The 16,731-nt window shown below is 56.1% G+C and overlaps 1 protein-coding gene across 5 annotated transcripts; it reads right to left on the bottom strand.

The window, feature by feature from the left end:
- Positions 1–5,422: 5,422 nt before the first annotated feature.
- Positions 5,423–15,544, bottom strand: PRB4 (proline rich protein BstNI subfamily 4). 5 transcript variants are annotated; one of them, XM_038754497.1, is made up of 7 exons: positions 15,200–15,544; positions 12,918–13,191; positions 12,766–12,824; positions 12,400–12,485; positions 10,755–10,868; positions 8,138–8,260; positions 5,423–6,594 (listed from the first exon to the last, which is right to left on the bottom strand). In XM_038754497.1, the coding sequence occupies exons 1-7, from the start codon at positions 15,222–15,224 to the stop codon at positions 6,127–6,129; spliced, it is 1,149 nt and encodes a 382-aa protein (XP_038610425.1). In that variant the 5' UTR covers positions 15,225–15,544; the 3' UTR covers positions 5,423–6,126. The 5 variants fall into 5 exon arrangements, with proteins under 5 accessions (XP_038610425.1, XP_038610427.1, XP_038610426.1 ...); XM_038754499.1 differs by having other exon boundaries at positions 10,755–10,796; XM_038754498.1 differs by having other exon boundaries at positions 10,694–10,868; positions 12,994–13,191.
- Between the last annotated feature and the right edge of the window lie 1,187 nt (positions 15,545–16,731).

Below are 16,731 nucleotides of genomic sequence, written 5' to 3'. Positions count from 1 at the left end.
GCACTTATGTCTGCAGAGCACTGTACTAAGCGCTTGGGAAGTCCAAATAGGCAAACATATAAAGACGGTGCCTACCCAACAGTGGGCTCACAGTCTAGAAGGGGGAGACAGGTAACGAAACGAAACAAGTCGAGTGGTGTCAATACCATCAGAATAAATAGAATTATAGCTCTATACACATCATGAATAAAATACAGTAATAAATATGTACAAATAAAATAGAGTCATTATATCCAAGTGCTGTGGGGAGGGGAAGGGGGTATGGTGGGGGCGGGGGGTGATGGGGAGGAGGAGAGGAAAAACGGGGGGCAGACATTCATTCATTCATTCAGTTGTATTCATTCATTCACTCAATCGTATTTATTGAGCGCTCACTGTGTGCAGAGCACTGTACTAAGCGCTTGGGAAGTACAAGTTGGCAACATATACAGTCCCTACCCAACAGCGGGCTCACAGTCTAGAAGGGGGAGACAGAGAACAAAACATATTAATAAAATAAATAGAATAAATATGTACAAATAAAATAGACTAATACATACAAACATATATACAGGTACATACTCATTCAATCGTATTTATTGAGCGCTTACTGTGCGCAGAGCACTGTACTAAGCGCTTGGGAAGTCCAAGTTGGCAACATCTAGAGATGGTCGCTACCCAACAGTGGGCTCACAGTCTAGAAGGGGGAGACAGAGAACAAAACATATTAATAAAATAAATACAATAAGTATGTACAAATAAAATAGACTAATACGTACAAACATATATACAGGTACATATTCATTCAATCGGATTTATTGAGCGCTTACTGTGCGCAGAGCACTGTACTAAGCGCTTGGGAAGTCCAAGTTGGCAACATGTAGAGACGGTCCCTATCCAACAGTGGGCTCACAGTCTAGAAAGGGGAGACAGAGAACAAAACATATTAATAAAATAAATAGAATAACTATGTACAAATAAAATAGACTAATATGTGCAAACATATATACAGGTACATATTCATTCAATCGTATTTATTGAGCGCTTACTGTGCGCAGAGCACTGTACTAAGCGCTTGGGAAGTCCAAGTTGGCAACATCTAGAGATGGTCGCTACCCAACAGTGGGCTCACAGTCTAGAAGGGGGAGACAGAGAACAAAAGATATTAATAAAATAAATAGAATAAATATGTACAAATAAAATAGACTAATACGTACAAACATATATACAGGTACATATTCATTCAATCGGATTTATTGAGCGCTTACTGTGCGCAGAGCACTGTATTAAGCGCTTGGGAAGTCCAAGTTGGCAACATCTAGAGATGGTCGCTACCCAACAGTGGGCTCACAGTCTAGAAGGGGGAGACAGAGAACAAAACATATTAATAAAATAAATAGAATAAATATGTACAAATAAAATAGACTAATACGTACAAACATATGTACAGGTACATATTCATTCAATCGGATTTATTGAGCGCTTACTGTGTGCAGAGCAGTGTACTAAGCGCTTGGGAAGTACAAGTTGGCAACATCTAGAGACGGTCGCTACCCAACAGTGGGCTCACAGTCTAGAAGGGGGAGACAGAGAACAAAAGATATTAATAAAATAAATAGAATAAATATGTACAAATAAAATAGACTAATATGTACAAACATACAGGTACATATTCATTCAATCGTATTTATTGAGCGCTTACTGTGCGCAGAGTACTGTACTAAGCGCTTGGGAAGTCCAAGTTGGCAACATCTAGAGACGGTCGCTACCCAACAATGGGCTCACAGACTAGAAGACTGCAGACAAGTGGCGGATCCGGACTCTCTTCCCTTCCTGCACCCTCTTACCGCACGCTTGGGCCTGGGATTTCCAGAGTGTCACAGGGGCTTAGAGGAGGGGAGTCTCTGCCCTTAATCAAAGGTACAGCCCGTCAATTCAGCCTGTTCGGTTCCATTTTACAAGTTTGAAAGGTGAATGCGCAGAGAGGATTTCCCTCCGCGTCCGAGGACCCTGAGGCGGGGAAGCTTTGAAGGTGAGGGAGACGGGGGGCTGCGCCCAGGGATCTCACTCAATCAATCAATCAATCAATCGTATTTATTGAGCGCCTACTATGTGCAGAGCACTGTACTAAGCGCTTGGGAAGTACAAATTGGCATCACATAGAGACAGTCCCTACCCAACAGTGGGCTCACAGTCTAAAAGGGGGCCGAGCTCCGGAAAGCAACGATCCTCGGAAGGGGACGGCGGCACCCAGTTCTCGGGGTTTATGTCCTGTGGGGTGGTCTTCCCCCCTGCCTGGGCCTAGCCGGGGGCTCCGATCGGGGCATCCTCCTGCTGAGGGGCCTCTTGCCCTGTAATAATAATGGTGGTGTTTGTTAAGCGCTTACTATGTGCGAAGCACTGTTCCAAGTGTGGGGGGGATACAAGGTGATCAGGTTGTCCCACTTGGGGCCCAGTCTTAATCCCCATTTTACAGACGAGGGAACTGAGGAACAGAGAAGTGGCTTGCCCAAGGTCACACAGCTAAGGGGCGGAGCTGGGATTCGAACCCCTGACCTCTGACTCCCAAGCCCACGGTCTTTCCACTGAGCCACGCTGCTTCCCAGGACCCTGTAGAAAATGTGCAAAAATCCCTCTTTGCCTTGTGGGGGGGAGGCAAGACCCCGTTATGGTGCCCGCGTGCTCTCGAGGCCCATGGGGATGGTTGTTTCTCAGATCACCTGCTTGGCATTTTACCCAGTCCGCCCCTTAACCTCCCCGGCAGCGGACCCGAGTCCAGGCGGGTGGAAGGGAGGGAGCGAGCGGAGCTGCTGGCATCGGCGGCGGAGTTTTTGTGGACCGGTGGGGGACGTAGGTGGTCCTTTGGGAAAGGGAGAAGGGCAGGGTGTTGGAGTGTGCACCCCAGTGTGCAAGTGTGGGCTTCATCTGTACAATTAAAAGGGGGAGCGGGGCTGAAGCCCCCCATGCCCAGTGTTACGGCTGGGCCTGGGGTAGGGTGGTCCTGTCGTAGTGCCACCGAGGTGCTGTGGTGTCTGCCCGTCTAGACTGTGAGCCCACTGTTGGGTAGGGACCGTCTCTATACGTTGCCCACTTGGACTTCATTCATTCATTCTTCACTCAATCGTATTTATTGAGCGCTTACTGTGTGCAGAGCACTGGACTAAGTGCTTGGGAGGTCCCAAGCGCTACTCTATATGTTGCCAACTTGGACTTCATTCATTCATTCTGTTGTATTTACTGGGCGCTTACTGTGTGCAGAGCACACAGTAATAATAATAATAATAATGATGGCATTTGTTAAGCACTTACTATGTGTAGAGCACTGTTCTAGGCGCTGGGGGGGGGGGGATACAAGGTGATTAAGTTGTCCCACATGGGGGCTCACAGTCTTAATCCCCATTTTGCAGATGAGGTAACTGAGGCCCAGAGAAGTTAAATGACTTGCCCAAGGTCACACAGCAGACGTGCGGCGGAGCCGGGATTCGAACCCATGATTTCGGACTCCAAAGCCCGGGCTCTTTCCACTGAGCCAACTTGGACTTCATTCATTCATTCATTCATTCAATCGTATTTATTGAAAGCTTACTGTGTGCAGAGCACACAGTAGGCCCCAAGCGCTTAGTATAGTGCTCTACACACAGTAAGCGCTCAATAAATCCGATTGAATGAATGAATGAATGCCCAGAGCCCTGATTAGGCAACCCGTCAGTCATACTTAGTTTGTCGCTTTTTATCAGTGGTACTTATCGGTCACCTTTCAGGGAGCGGCACGGGGCTCAACCGTGTGCCTCCCGCCCTCCCAGAAAGCCAACCGATGGAGGCTACGTGCGTCAGTAGGTTTGGCTGCTCTGGCCCAAGCTAAAGCCAGGTTTAAAATGGCCACGGGAGCGTTCCGGGCTGCAGGAACAGCCGGGCACTGAATGGGAGGAGGAGGAGGGGGGAGAAGGGGCACTGCCAGCTGGCAGGCGTCGAATGCCGAACCGCTTCCGCCGGGAGGTGACCGCTCTTGCTTGCACACGTCGTTTCCGAGCCCCGGTGAACGCCGGCCCCGGGGTTGCTGCCCGCTTAGGGTGGGAGGGAGGGCCTCGCGGGCTGACCGTGCGGGCTCCAGGGTGGCACCCCGCGTCGGTGCTCCGAGCTGCCCCGCCGCAGTCGAGGCCGAGGTTGCAGAGCGGCAGGCGGGCCCGGGCGCCGTTGTGCCAGCCGGCGGCCAGCAACAGGAAGGCGACGCTGGCCACTTCCCTGCCGCCTCGCCCCCGGAGGCCCAGGCGGGCCAATCCTGCTGGCACGGGCTGCTGGCTCCCTGTGCCCATCCAGGGGCTCTGCGGGCACGGTCTGTCCCCCACCCACCTCCGTGGCACCGGGAGATGGAACCCACCCCAGGCAGGAGGTGGCAGGCCCACCCTGTGCCCACCGCCCCGCCTCCCACCTTGCCATGCAGAGTGCCAGGGACCTCCCACCCCGTGCCCAGGGAGCACTTGGAGGAGGCTTGGGGGCTCATTTGTCTTTTTTTTTAAATGGAGTTTGTTAAGCACATAGTATGAGAAGCAGAGAAGCAGCGTGGCTCAGTGGAAAGAGCCCGGGCTTTGGAGTCGGAGGTCATGGGTTCAAACCCCGGCTTTGGGCAAGTCACTTAACTTCTCTGGGCCTGAATGGGGATTAAGACTGTGAGCCTCACGTGGGACAACCTGATCAACTTGTATCTACCCCAGTGCTTAGAACAGTGCTTTGCACATAGTAAGCGCTTAGCAAATACCAACATTATTATTATTATTATGAGCCAGGCACTGTGCTAACTGCTGGGGTAATCAGACACAGTCCCTGGCCCACCCGGGGCTTGCAGCCTTAGTCCCCATTTTACAGATGAGGTTAACTGAGGCTCAGGGAAGTGAAGTGACTCGCCCAAGGTCACACAGCAGACAAGTGGCAGAGCTGGGTTTAGAACCCAAGTCCTGATTCCCAGGCCTGGGCTCTATCGACTTGTCCCAGGCTGCTTCCCATTTTGAGCTCTGTCTAAGGAGGGTGGCTGGGCCAGGCTCGGAAGAGCGGGGCATATAATAATAATAATAATAATAATAATTGTAATAAAAATAATACAATAATAATGATAATTATTAATGATTATTATTAATTATTATAATTATTAAGTGCTTTCTAAGCACTGGGGAGGTTACAAGGTGATCAGGTTGTCCCACGGGGGGCTCACGGTCTTCACCCCCGTTTTCCAGATGAGGGAACTGAGGCCCAGAGAAGTGACTTGCCCAGAGTCACCCAGCTGACAATTGGCGGAGCCGGGATTTGAACCCATGGCCTCTGACTCTAAAGCCCGGGCTCTTTCCACCGAGCAACGCTGCTTGTCTGAGGAGCAACCAAGGAAGTTAGGCGGGGGGTGGCGGAGGAAGGGGGGGTGCTCAGTCAATACCCACAGATACATTTCGCTCTTTAATGTTTACCGATGGCACCCCACGCCAGGCCCCAGAGCGGCTGAAGCTCACCGCTACTCCGTCTGGCCCGTACCCAGCTACACAAACTGCCCTAGCTGGAATGGCGTGTGATCCTAGGACTCCTTCCTATATGGTGGAATTTGGAAAAATAAAACCCCCACAGTGAGCTCTCGGTAAAATAGGTGACTTACAAATATTTACCAATGGGGTAATCGGAATAGATACGTGAATGAGCCATCCCGTCTATAAATAAAGGCTGAGGATCGAACCGAGTGCGGAGAGAAGTGGGCGGTAGGGCGTTGGGAAATGATCCGGGACAGTTGGAAGAGGTGGGATTCATTCTAGGAGGGAATCTCCAGGATGTGGGAAGGGTGTCTTTTGGTTTTGTTTTCAGGGTGCCTGTCCTGATTGGGTCAGGGTGGCTTCAGAATAAGGAGGGAGAGAGACATGGATTGGCTTATGCATCCACACACGGACTCGTGGATTAATTTCCCCACCAGTGGGGTCCTCTTGGATCTACCGGACGATGCTTGAAGTGAAAACTGGGGAAGGGCGGCCAGCGTCGCCGACGGACAGGAGAGATTGGGTTCGGCCTTTGGCCCTGGGATCGACTCACGAGGGACGATGGGTCACATCGGGTGTCCCACCGCTGCTCCCTGCCCGAACCCCAGTCGGCTGATCCCTGCCCCAGAGGGCCCCTGGCTCAGTTTACAATTCTTCTAGGACCCCCCCGACTCCTAGAAGGGGGTCTCCGTGGCTTGAAGCGAGTCGGGGACCCCGCACCGGCCTCTCCCCCAGATGCCCATCTGTGTCGCCGGGCCGCCTCCCGCTCGGGACCGGACCCCGGCCCAGCCGGGGGTGACCCCGTTTCCTCCTTCCCCTGGGCGGATGGACGGGGCCGGAGCCTACAGGGGCCGGCCCTGCTGGGATGGACGCCGCCTCCGCTGTGATGGACGTCGCCGCTCTGACGGATGGCGCTCGGGGACAGGTGACTTGAGGTCCGCAGTGGTGGGTGCCGCAGCCTCCTGGCTTGGGGAGGGCTCGGGATGACCCGGCCTGGCTCCCAGGGAGCCCTGTGGCCCCGGGGAGAGGGAGGAGGGTCCCAGCCAGTCTTCTCCCGGGCGGCCCGCGGTCCGGTCTGGGGCCTGGGTGTGGCTACGCGGGTTGGAGGCTGCAGGCGAAGGGGAAGCCACAATGCAGCTGGGCCCTCTCGCCAGGACCAGCCCCACTGCGTCAGCCCGCGGTCCCAGAAGCTGGGGGGCCCCCGAGCTGAGTCCAAGGACTCGGCCCTCAGCCCCGGACGGACCCCATGGGACCCGTCCTTCCCCGCTGGCTCTAATAATAATAATAATTGTGGTATTTGTTAAGCCTTACTATGTACCAGGCGCTGTTCTAAACGCCAGGATAGATACGAGATCATCAGGTTGGTTGGACACAGTCCCTGTCCCACCTGGGGCTCACGGTCTTAATCCCCATTTTCAGATGAGGGAGAAGTGAAGTGACTTGCCCGAGGTCACGGAGCAGACAAGTGGCGAGGCTGGGATTAGAACAAAGGTCCTCCCACTTCCAGGCCCGGGCTCCATCCACTAAGCCACACTTCTTCCCTCCTTCTCTGTTCCCCCCCGCCCATGGTTGCCTGGGCTGGCATGGTCCAAAGTGCTACTCTGGCCAAGGAAGGAGGCATAGGGGAACCGGCTCAGGGGAACCCACCCTCTCACCGCTCCCCAGAAAATCCCCAACCATCCCTTTTCCCACACTTGTGGCTCCCCCCCCCCCCCCCCACCATCAATCATATTTATTGAGCGCTTACTATGTGCAGAGCACTGTCCTAAGCGCTTGGGAAGTACAAATTGGCAACATATAGAGACAGTCCCTACCCAACAGTGGGCTCACAGTCCTCCCTTCCTCCCAACCCGGACCCCCCCCCCGTCTTTACCAAACCATGACCCGGGTCTTCCCCCCAAACCGGCACCTCCTCTGGGCACCCCCATCAACCGCCTCAACCTGTGGGGATTTTGTTTGTTCTCGACTCGTTCCCTCCTGGCTCTATTATTTCTATCTGCCAGCTCTCTCAACCCCCTCTTAGGTCCTCTGTCCCCTTCTTTAACTTCAGAGTGTGAATCCTGCGGGGATTTGCATCTTTGACCTCACCCCTGTGTCTCCTCGCATGCCTGGGCCAGTGCCCTGCATCCAGTAGATGCCCAGCGTCCCACACAGAGTGCCCGGGGAGAAAACCGCCAATGGTGGCTTTTAGCCCAACCCCGCAGCAACCAGCAGGCCCCTGTCCAGTGGGCTGGCCACCATGGGCAGTGCCCGGGCCAGAGCAGAGCCCCACCTCCGCTTCCTTCACCCGCTGCCCCAACTCCATTTACAACCCCAATCTCACCCCTGACTCGCCGAGGCCTCTCCCCTGGGCCGCTCCTCATCTCTGGGGGCAGGCTGACCGTCACGGGGTGGCCCCATGCCCTGGGACACGAGCCTCTCCTGGTTGTCCCGCACCCTGGGATGCCAACTTCTCCTGGGCACCCTGGGATGCCAGCCTCTCCTGGCTGCCCCTCTGGTTGCCCTTTCCCTGCAAACGGTTCCTTCGGCTTTCAGGCTTCCCACCCCGAGGGTCCGGGATACGCTCCCGACATCCCAGCCCCACCGTGTGCCCTCTCCTGTTGAAGCCCACGGGGTAGGGGTGGGGGGCACCGGCCTGCTGGGCATCTCACCTGGGCTCCTCGATGTTTGGATCCTTTCCTTCTGACTCGCTTCCTCTCACCAATCCCACGGGCTTCCTGGAGGAGGGTCCGGTCTCGGGCCCAAGCCCAGTGAGAGGGATCCTGGGCCTGGATCTGGAACCAGAAGAATGAGAATATGGGGGGGTCAGAGGGGTCCCCGGGGCCTCAGTGACTGCGGGATCAGGCCCGGCAGCCCAAGAGATGCTAATAATGTGAATATGAATGAATAATAATTGTGGTATTTGTTAAGCACTTATTACGTGCCAGGCTCTTAGGCGCTGGGGAGGATACAATAAATTGGGTTGGACACAGTCGCTGTCCCAAATGGGGCTCACAGTTTTAATCCCCATTTTATAGATGAGGGAACTGATGATGATGGTATTTTTTAAGCGCTTACTATGTGCAAAGCACTGTTCTAAGCCCTGGGGAGGTTACAAGGTGATCAGGTTGTCCCACGTGGGGCTCACAGTCTTTATCCCCATTTTCCAGGTGAGGGAACCGAAGCACCGAGAAGTGAAGTGACTCGCCCGGGGTCACCCAGCTGACAAGTGGCGGGGTTGGGATTTGAAGCCATGACCTCTGTCTCCCAAGCCCGGGCTCTTTCCTACTGAGCCACGCTGCTTCCCTGAGACACAGAGAAGTGAAGTGACTTGTCCAAAGTCGCCCAGCGGACAAGTGGCGGAGTCGGGATTAGAACCCAGGTCCTTCTGACTCCTAGGCCCGGGCTCTAGCCACTAGGCCATGCTGCTTGGGGCTGGGAACGTCTGGGAAGATAATCGACCCTGCCGCTCCCAACCTCAGGGATGAATCCATCAGGGTCCCCCAGCAGAGCAGGGAAGCTGTCTGACCTAGTGGAACAAATGCGGGCCGGGGAAACAGGACCCGGGTTCTAATTCCGGCTCTGCCACTTGTCTGCGGTGTGATCACGGGCGAGTCACTTCCCTGGGCCTCGGTTACCTTATCTGTAAAATGGGGATTAAATCCCTCCTTGGACTAAGAGTCCCAGGTGGGACAGGGACTCTTCAACCAGATTGTTTTGTATCTATCCCAGTGCTTAAGACAGTGCTAGGCATCAATCAATAATCAATCGTATTTATTGAGCGCTTACTGTGTGCAGAGCACTGTACTAAGCGCTTGGGAAGTACAAGTTGGCAACCAGATTGTTTTGTATCTATCCCAGTGCTTAGGACAGTGCTAGGCATCAATCAGTCAATCAATCGTATTTATTGAGCACTTACTCTGTGCAGAGCACTGTACTAAGCGCTTGGGAAGTACAAGTTGGCAACCAGATTGTTTTGTATCTATCCCAGTGCTTAGGACAGTGCTAGGCATCAATCAATCAATCGTATTTATTGAGCGCTTACTGTGTGCAGAGCACTGTACTAAGCGCTTGGGAAGTACAAATTGGCAACACATAGAGACGGTCCCCACCCAACAGTGGGCTCACATTTGACAAGTACCATTTAAAAAAAAAAAAAAGTGAGAGGGGAGTGGTGCCGGGGACTGTCCCTGACTTGCTGTGTGACCCTGGGGCAAGTCAGGTGACCTCTCTGGGCTTGTCTGGAAAATGGGGATTAATTAAATCCCTCCTTAGACTGAGTCAATCAATCAATCAATCAAACGTATTTATTGAGCGCTTACTGTGTGCAGAGCACTGGACTAAGCGCTTGGGAAGTCCAAGTTGGCAACATATAGAGACAGTCCCTATAATAATAATAATAATAATGATAGCATTTATTAAGCGCTTACTATGTGCAAAGCACTGTTCTAAGCACTGGGGGGTTACAAGGTGATCAGGTTGTCCCACGGTGGGCTCACAGTCTTCATCCCCATTTTCCAGATGAGGGAACTGAGGCCCAGAGAAGTGAAGTGACTTGCCCAAAGTCACACAGCTGACAGTCGGCGGAGCCGGGATTTGAACCCACGACCTCTGACTTCAAAGCCCGGGCTCTTTCCACCGAGCCACGCTGCTTCCCTACCCAACAGTGGGCTCACAGTCTAAAAGGGGGAGACAGAGAAAAAAACCAAACATACTAACAAAACAAAATGGGACAGGGACTCTTCAACCAGATTGTTTTGAATTTTTCCCAGTGCTTAGGACAGTGCTAGGCATAAACATTTAACAAGTACCATTAAAAAAAAAAAAATGGGAGGGGAGCGGTGTTGGGGACTGTCCCTGACTTGCTGCGTGACCCCGGGGGCAAGTCGGGTGACCTCTCTGGGCTTGTCTCCTTCTCTGGAAAATGGGTACTCAATCATATTTATTGAGCGGAGCACTGTACTAAGCGCTTGGGAAGTCCAAGTTGGCAACATGTAGAGACGGCCCCTACCCAACAGTGGGGTCCCAGTCGAATGATGCCCGTTGGCCCGTCCCCGGGTCCCAGGGATGTTGTGAGACAACAAGGGATGGCTGCTGTGGATGTTACCCCCAACCACCCACCTACCTGGGGAAGTTGGGGGGGTTCACAGAGGGATTGGCCTTTCTGCTGGGACGAGGGGAGCGCTCCCACGCACACACCCGGCCCCCTCCGAGCCCCCCGGCCTGACCTGCCGGCACTCCTCCGGGAAGACCCAGGCCCTCCAGTCCATGGCCGCCAGGAACTCGCACCTCAGCCGCAGGAAGTCCCGGTCGAGGTCCTGGGCGGCCGCTCTGCCGAAGAGCACGCGGAGTATCTCCCATTTGGACTCCAGGTCGTCCTCCTCCATGTCGCAGGCGATGAAGCTGCCCTCCCCCCCCCGGGGCACACGGACCCCCGTCAGCCCACCCGGCCGCAGGGGGCTCGGGGCCCTCCTTCCTCCTGGTGGGTGGGGGCCGGGGAGGGGAAGGGATCAGTTTTCCTGGGAGCCGACCGTGTTCCTCTTCATCGTCTTCACCGTCAGTGCTTTGCACATAGTAAGCACTTAATAATAATAATAATGTTGGCATTTGTTAAGCGCTTACTATGTGCAAAGCACCGTTCTAAGCGCTGGGGGGGATGCAAAGTGATCAGGTTGTCCCATGTGGGGTTCACAGTCTTAATCCCCGTTTTACAGATGAGGTAACTGAGGCTCAGAGAAATTAAGTGACTTGCCCAAGGTCACACAGCAGACATGTGGCGGAGGCGGGATTCGAACCCATGACCTCTGACTCCAAAGCCCGGGCTCTTTCCACTGAGCCATGCTGCTTAGAGGAGCAACCTTGGGCAAGTCACTTAACTTCTCTGAGCCTCAGTTACCCCATCTGTAAAAATGGGGATTAAGACTGTGAGCCCTACGTGGGACAATTTGATCACATTGTATCCCCCCCAGCGCTTAGAACGGTGCTTTGCACATAGTAAGCGCTTAACAAATGCCGTGATTATTATTATTATTAAGCAGCGTGGCTCAGTGGAAAGAGCCCGGGCTTTGGAGTCAGGGGTCATGGGTTCAAATCCTGACTCCACCAATTCTCAGCCGTGTGACCTCTTCTCTGTGCCTCAGTTACCTCAACTGTAAAATGGGGATGAAGACTGTGAGCCCCCCGTGGGACAACCTGATCACCTTGTAACCTCCACAGCGCTTAGAACAGTGCTTGGCACATAGTAAGCGCTTAATAAATGCTCTTATTATTATTATTATTATACGATGCTACTTGTACATATTTACTATTCTATTTATTTTGTTAATGATGTGCATCTAGCTTCACTTCTATTTATTCTGATGACTTGACACCTGTCCACATGCTTTGTTTTGTTGTCTGTCTCCCCACTCTAGACTGTGAGCCCATTGTTGGGTAGGGACCGTCTCTATATGTTGCCAACTTGGACTTCCCAAGCGCTTAGTACAGGGCTCCGCACACAGTAAGCGCTCAATAAATACGACTGAATGAATGAATCAGACGACGATGATAGTGATACTTGTTAGGCGTTTCCTATGTGCCGAGCATTGTCCTAAAGGCTAATCAGTCCCTATCCTATATGAGGCTCACAGTCTTAGGGGGACGATGAACAGGTATTTTATACGCGAGGAAACTGCGGCACAGAGAAGTTGGGACTTACCCAAGGCCACGCGGCAGACGGCGGAGCCAGGATTAGAACCCAGTTCCTCGGATTTCCAGGCCTGTGGTCTTTCCACTAGGCCACCCTGCTTCCCTACGGAGCCAGGGAGTTGCTCACCAGGACCGGTGGTCTCAGGCTCCCAGGTAGGCCGGGGGGACGGGCTCCCGACCCCTGTGTCCGGCGGGGTTGCCCAGGCCCCCGCCCTGCCACCCGCCGGGCCCCTTGGGGGGTACTCACAGGGCCAGGAAGAAGTGTATCCGGGTGTAGGAATCGGCGGGGAGCCCAACGCGGCTGAAGTAGGCCACCACCATGGACAGCAGGAACTGCGGGCGGCGGACACCGCGGGGGTCAGGAGGGTGGGGACCCATCCGTCCGGCCTCAGGACCTCGGGGCTTCCGAGTGCGGGGCACGCAGGGGGTCCTGCGGGTGGTTCTGCGCCGCCACTCCCTCCCGCCACCCGCCTGACCTCTGACCCCCTCGGCCCCCCGGGCCTCTGCCCTCCCTCAGGCCTGGCGAGGCAAGGATGCCCGTCCTGGGGTGCGGGGCTCCAGCCGAAGTCTCCCCCCTCCCAGCCCCATCCCCACCACGGCCTGCCCCCCGCACCTTGTCGGACACCCGGAACTCGCGGTCCAGGTCGAGGCACCGCTGCACGACGGGATCCCCTGCCGAGGGGAACGGCCCGACTGCCGGAGGCCGCCCGGGGCCCGGCCCGACCCCCGAGGGGCTGCACCCCTCCCCGAAACAGAACCGCTCACCGTCGCCGGGCCTCCTCCCCGGGGGGCGCGGGGGCAGGAGCCAGGCCCGGCCTGGTGCCGGCCTGCCCTCTCCTACCCAAGAGCCGATAGAAAGCATCCAGGTCCTCGGGCTGAACGGCGGCGGCGGGGGCTGGGGGCGGCCTGTGGCGCTTCAACCGGATCCTCGTGTCGCCCAGCCGGTCCACGGCCCACCACGGACGCTTCCTCCGGACGCGGCCCGCCGGGGCCAGCGCCGCCACAACCGGACTCCGGCCCCGGCCCCAGGCCCACCACCCTGCAGGGACGGAGCACAGCGGCGTCGGGGACACGTTCGGGGGTGGCAGGGCGTCTTCCCCCGGCCCCTCTGTGCCGGGCCAGGCAGGGAAGGCGTCCGCTAGATTGTTGGGTTGCCCTTCCCAAGCGTTTAGTACAGTGCTCGGCACACAGTAGGTGCTCGGTACATAGGATTGACAGCCTAGGTATCCACCCAGCCTGCCCCTCCCATTCCCACCCCCCAGGGTGGTGATAATAATAATAATAATAATATAGCATTTATTAAGCGCTTACTATGTGCAAAGCACTGTTCTAGAGAGAAGCAGTGGAAAGAGCCTGGGCTTTGGAGTCAAAGGTCAGGGGTTCAAATCCCAGCTCCGCCAATTGTCAGCTGCGTGACTTTGGGCAAGTCACCTCACTTCTCTGTGCCTCAGTTACCTCATCTGTAAAATGGGGATGAAGACCGGGAGCCCCCCGTGGGACAACCTGATCACCTTGTAACCTCCCCAGTGCTTAGGACAGTGCTTTGCACATAGTAAGCGCTTAATAAATGCCATCATTATTATTATTATTCTAAGCTCTGAGGAGGTTACAAGGTGATTAGGTTGTCCCACAGGGGGCTCACAGTATTAATAGCACTTCATGCAGTGCTCGGCACACAGTAAGCGCTCAATAAATACAATTGAATGAATGCCAACTTGTACTTCCCAAGTGCTTAGTACAGTGCTCTGCACACTGTAAGCGTTCAATAAATATGACTGACTGAATGAATGAATGAACAATCTCCATTTTACAATTGAGGTAACTGAGGCACAGAGAAGTGACTTGCCTAAAGTCACCCAGCTGACAATTGGCAGAGCCGGGATTTGAACCCATGACCTCCGACTCCAAAGCCCGGGCTCTTTCCACTGAGCCACACCGCTTCTGGTAGTTGGGGTTCGGGGGGCCTGGGTTGAGGAGCCGGGCGGAGGGTTACATCCCTCCCTCCTTCCCTCCCCCAGACCACCCGGAGCTGACACCATCGGGTCCGTGGGCAGCTGCCAGAGGTGTTGATGGGCGGGGGTGTCCTGGACCAGGGGCCAGGGGCCAGTTTGCTCCCTCACCCTTAGGTTTCATTGTCCTCTCTCAAGCGCTTAGTATAGTGCTCTGCACACAGTAAGCGCTCAATAGAGTTGATTGATTCTCCCCACAGTGGTGCCCAGGGCCGAAGGGTTGGGGAAATGGGAGAGGGGGGCAAGTTCCTTGAGGGAGGGGAGACTCATGGTCTCATCCCAGCAGTTGGCAGAGCAGGGGGCCGGCAGGAAGTCTGCAGCTCGCGGAGATGGAGCACAGCTGGACTGGTCCGGGCCCTGAACCTCAGACCCGGCCAGCGAAGGTCACGGGGCTGGGCAGGGGGGTGAATTTATTATTTTCCTGATTTTTTATTTAAGGTATTTGTTAAGCGCTATGTGTCAGGCACTGTGCTAGGTGGCTCTGCCACTTAATTTCTCTGTGCCTCAGTTCCCTCATCTGTAAAATGGGGATGAAGACTGTGAGCCCGCCGTGGGACAACCTGATCACTTTGAGAACAGTGCTTTACGCATGGTAAGCACTTAATACGTGCCATTATTATTATTATTATTATTATTATTATTCCCTGGGGTAGATACAAGCTAGCCAGGTTGGACACAATCCCTGCCCCACCCGGGGTTCACAGTCTTAATCCCCAAATTTCAGATGAGGAACCGGAGGCCCAGAAAATTGAAGCGACTTGCCCCAGGTCACTCAGCAGATAAGCGTCGGAGCCGGGCGAGAGCCCAGGTCCTTCTGACTCCCAAGCCAGTGCTCTAACCACTAGACCACCGTGCTTCCCTGGGGGTAGGGATTGAGGGGTCCCTGGATGAACTCCTGAAATTGGGGGCTCTTCCTGGCCTGGGCTGGGAGGTGGGGGGTGGCTTGTGTTTGTGGGGGGCACCAGGTTTTCCCCTTCCAAGAGCCCCTGGACACTTGTGCCTCAGTTTCCCCAGCCCTAGATAGGGGTTGGGCCTCACCTATCTTCCTCAGGGCCCCTCCCATCTGGGAGGGTCCGGGCGGGGAGGTCGGGGTCCTTGGGGCTGGATCTCCTCCCGGCTCAGGGCTCCGTGTTCGCTGCCCGCCTAACACCCAGCCGGGCGGGCACCCCCTGCCCGTCTGACCCTGGGGGGACCCCTGGGTGCCTCCTGGGCACCCCCAGGGGTCCGAGGCCTGGAGGTTTGGGGGCTCGGCCCTGAGGCCTATCTTTGAAGCCCCTTGGGTTGGACGGGCTTAACCCTGGGCCCACCCCTGGGCACCCCCAGGGGTCCGAGGCCTGGAGGTTTGGGGGTTTGGCCCTGAGGCCTATCCTTGAAGCCCCTTGGGTTGGACGGGCTTAACCCTGGGCCCACCCCTGGGCACCCCCAGGGGTCCGAGGCCTGGAGGTTTGGGGGTTTGGCCCTGAGGCCTATCCTTGAAGCCCCTTGGGTTGGACGGGCTTAACCCTGGGCCCACCCCTGGGCAACCCCAAGGGTCCGAGGCCTGGAGGTTTGGGGGCTCAGCCCTGAGGCCTATCCTTGAAGCCCCTTGGGTTGGACGGGCTTAACCCTGGGCCCACCCCTGGGCAACCCCAGGGGTCCGAGGCCTGGAGGTTTGGGGGCTCAGCCCTGAGGCCTATCCTCAAAGCCCCTTGGGTTGGACGGGCTTAACCCTGGGCCCACCCGTGGGCAACCCCAGGGGTCCGAGGCCTGGAGGTTTGGGGGCTCAGCCCTGAGGCCTACCCTTGAAGCCCCTTGGGTTGGATGGGCTTAACTCTGGACCCACCCCTGGAGGTTTGGGGGCTCAGTCCTGAGGCCTATCCTTGAAGCCCCTTGGGTTAGATGGGCTTAACCCTGGGCCCACCCCTGGGCACCCCCAGGGGTCCGAGGCCTGGAGGTTTGGGGACTGGGCCCTGAGGCCTATCCTCGAAGCCCCTTGGGTTGGACAGGCCGGTCCTGGGGGAGGGTTGTGTGTGTGTGTGTGTATTTGGGGGGTCCCTCCGGGGGTCCCGTGGGCCCCACCGGGCTGTAGCCAACGTAGGCCCCACTTAGGCCCCAGGCCTGGGCCAAGGCCCGCCCAGCAGACCCCGTCGGGGGTCCGACCGGGGTCAAGGGTCAGGGGTCAGGGGTCGGGGCCCAGGCTTGGGAGCAGCACGTGGGCCGGGGCTGGGAACCGCCCTCCAGGTCTGGCCGGCGACCCCCACCCCCCACCCCCTAACGGTGGGCGGCCGTGAACGGGTTAACCTCCGGCCCCCAGGGTGGGTCCCCGGCCCCCTCCCCTTAGCGGGGATGGGGGGGGGGCGTGGGGGGGGGGGGACGGCCTGGGCCCCTCCGCCCCTGCGGCAGGCCGGGAGAGGGGCCCCCAAACTGCCTTTCCACCAGGGAGCAAGGGCGCGGCCGGGAACGGGTTAAAGCCCCCTCCCCCAGCCTGGTCCCGGCCCGGCCCCGCGGAGGGTTCTGGGAGAGACACCCCCACCCCGGGGCAGCATGGGAAGAGCATCATCATCATCATCATAAATTGTATTTATTGAGCG

Source organism: Tachyglossus aculeatus, chromosome 11 (assembly GCF_015852505.1).
Source record: "Tachyglossus aculeatus isolate mTacAcu1 chromosome 11, mTacAcu1.pri, whole genome shotgun sequence".
Taxonomy (NCBI): domain Eukaryota; kingdom Metazoa; phylum Chordata; class Mammalia; order Monotremata; family Tachyglossidae; genus Tachyglossus; species Tachyglossus aculeatus.
This window is presented reverse-complemented; position numbering and strand designations above follow the sequence as displayed.

Coding starts and splice junctions, on each gene's coding strand:
- PRB4 (XM_038754497.1), bottom strand. CDS start 15,224: ATGGGAGGGGCCCTGAGGAAGATAG. Junction 12,486..12,765: donor AGTTCCGGGTGTCCGACAAG/GTGCGGGGGGCA, acceptor CGCCGCCCGCAG/TTCCTGCTGTCCATGGTGGT. Junction 6,595..8,137: donor CCAAACATCGAGGAGCCCAG/GTGAGATGCCCA, acceptor CTTCGCCTGCAG/CCTCCAACCCGCGTAGCCAC.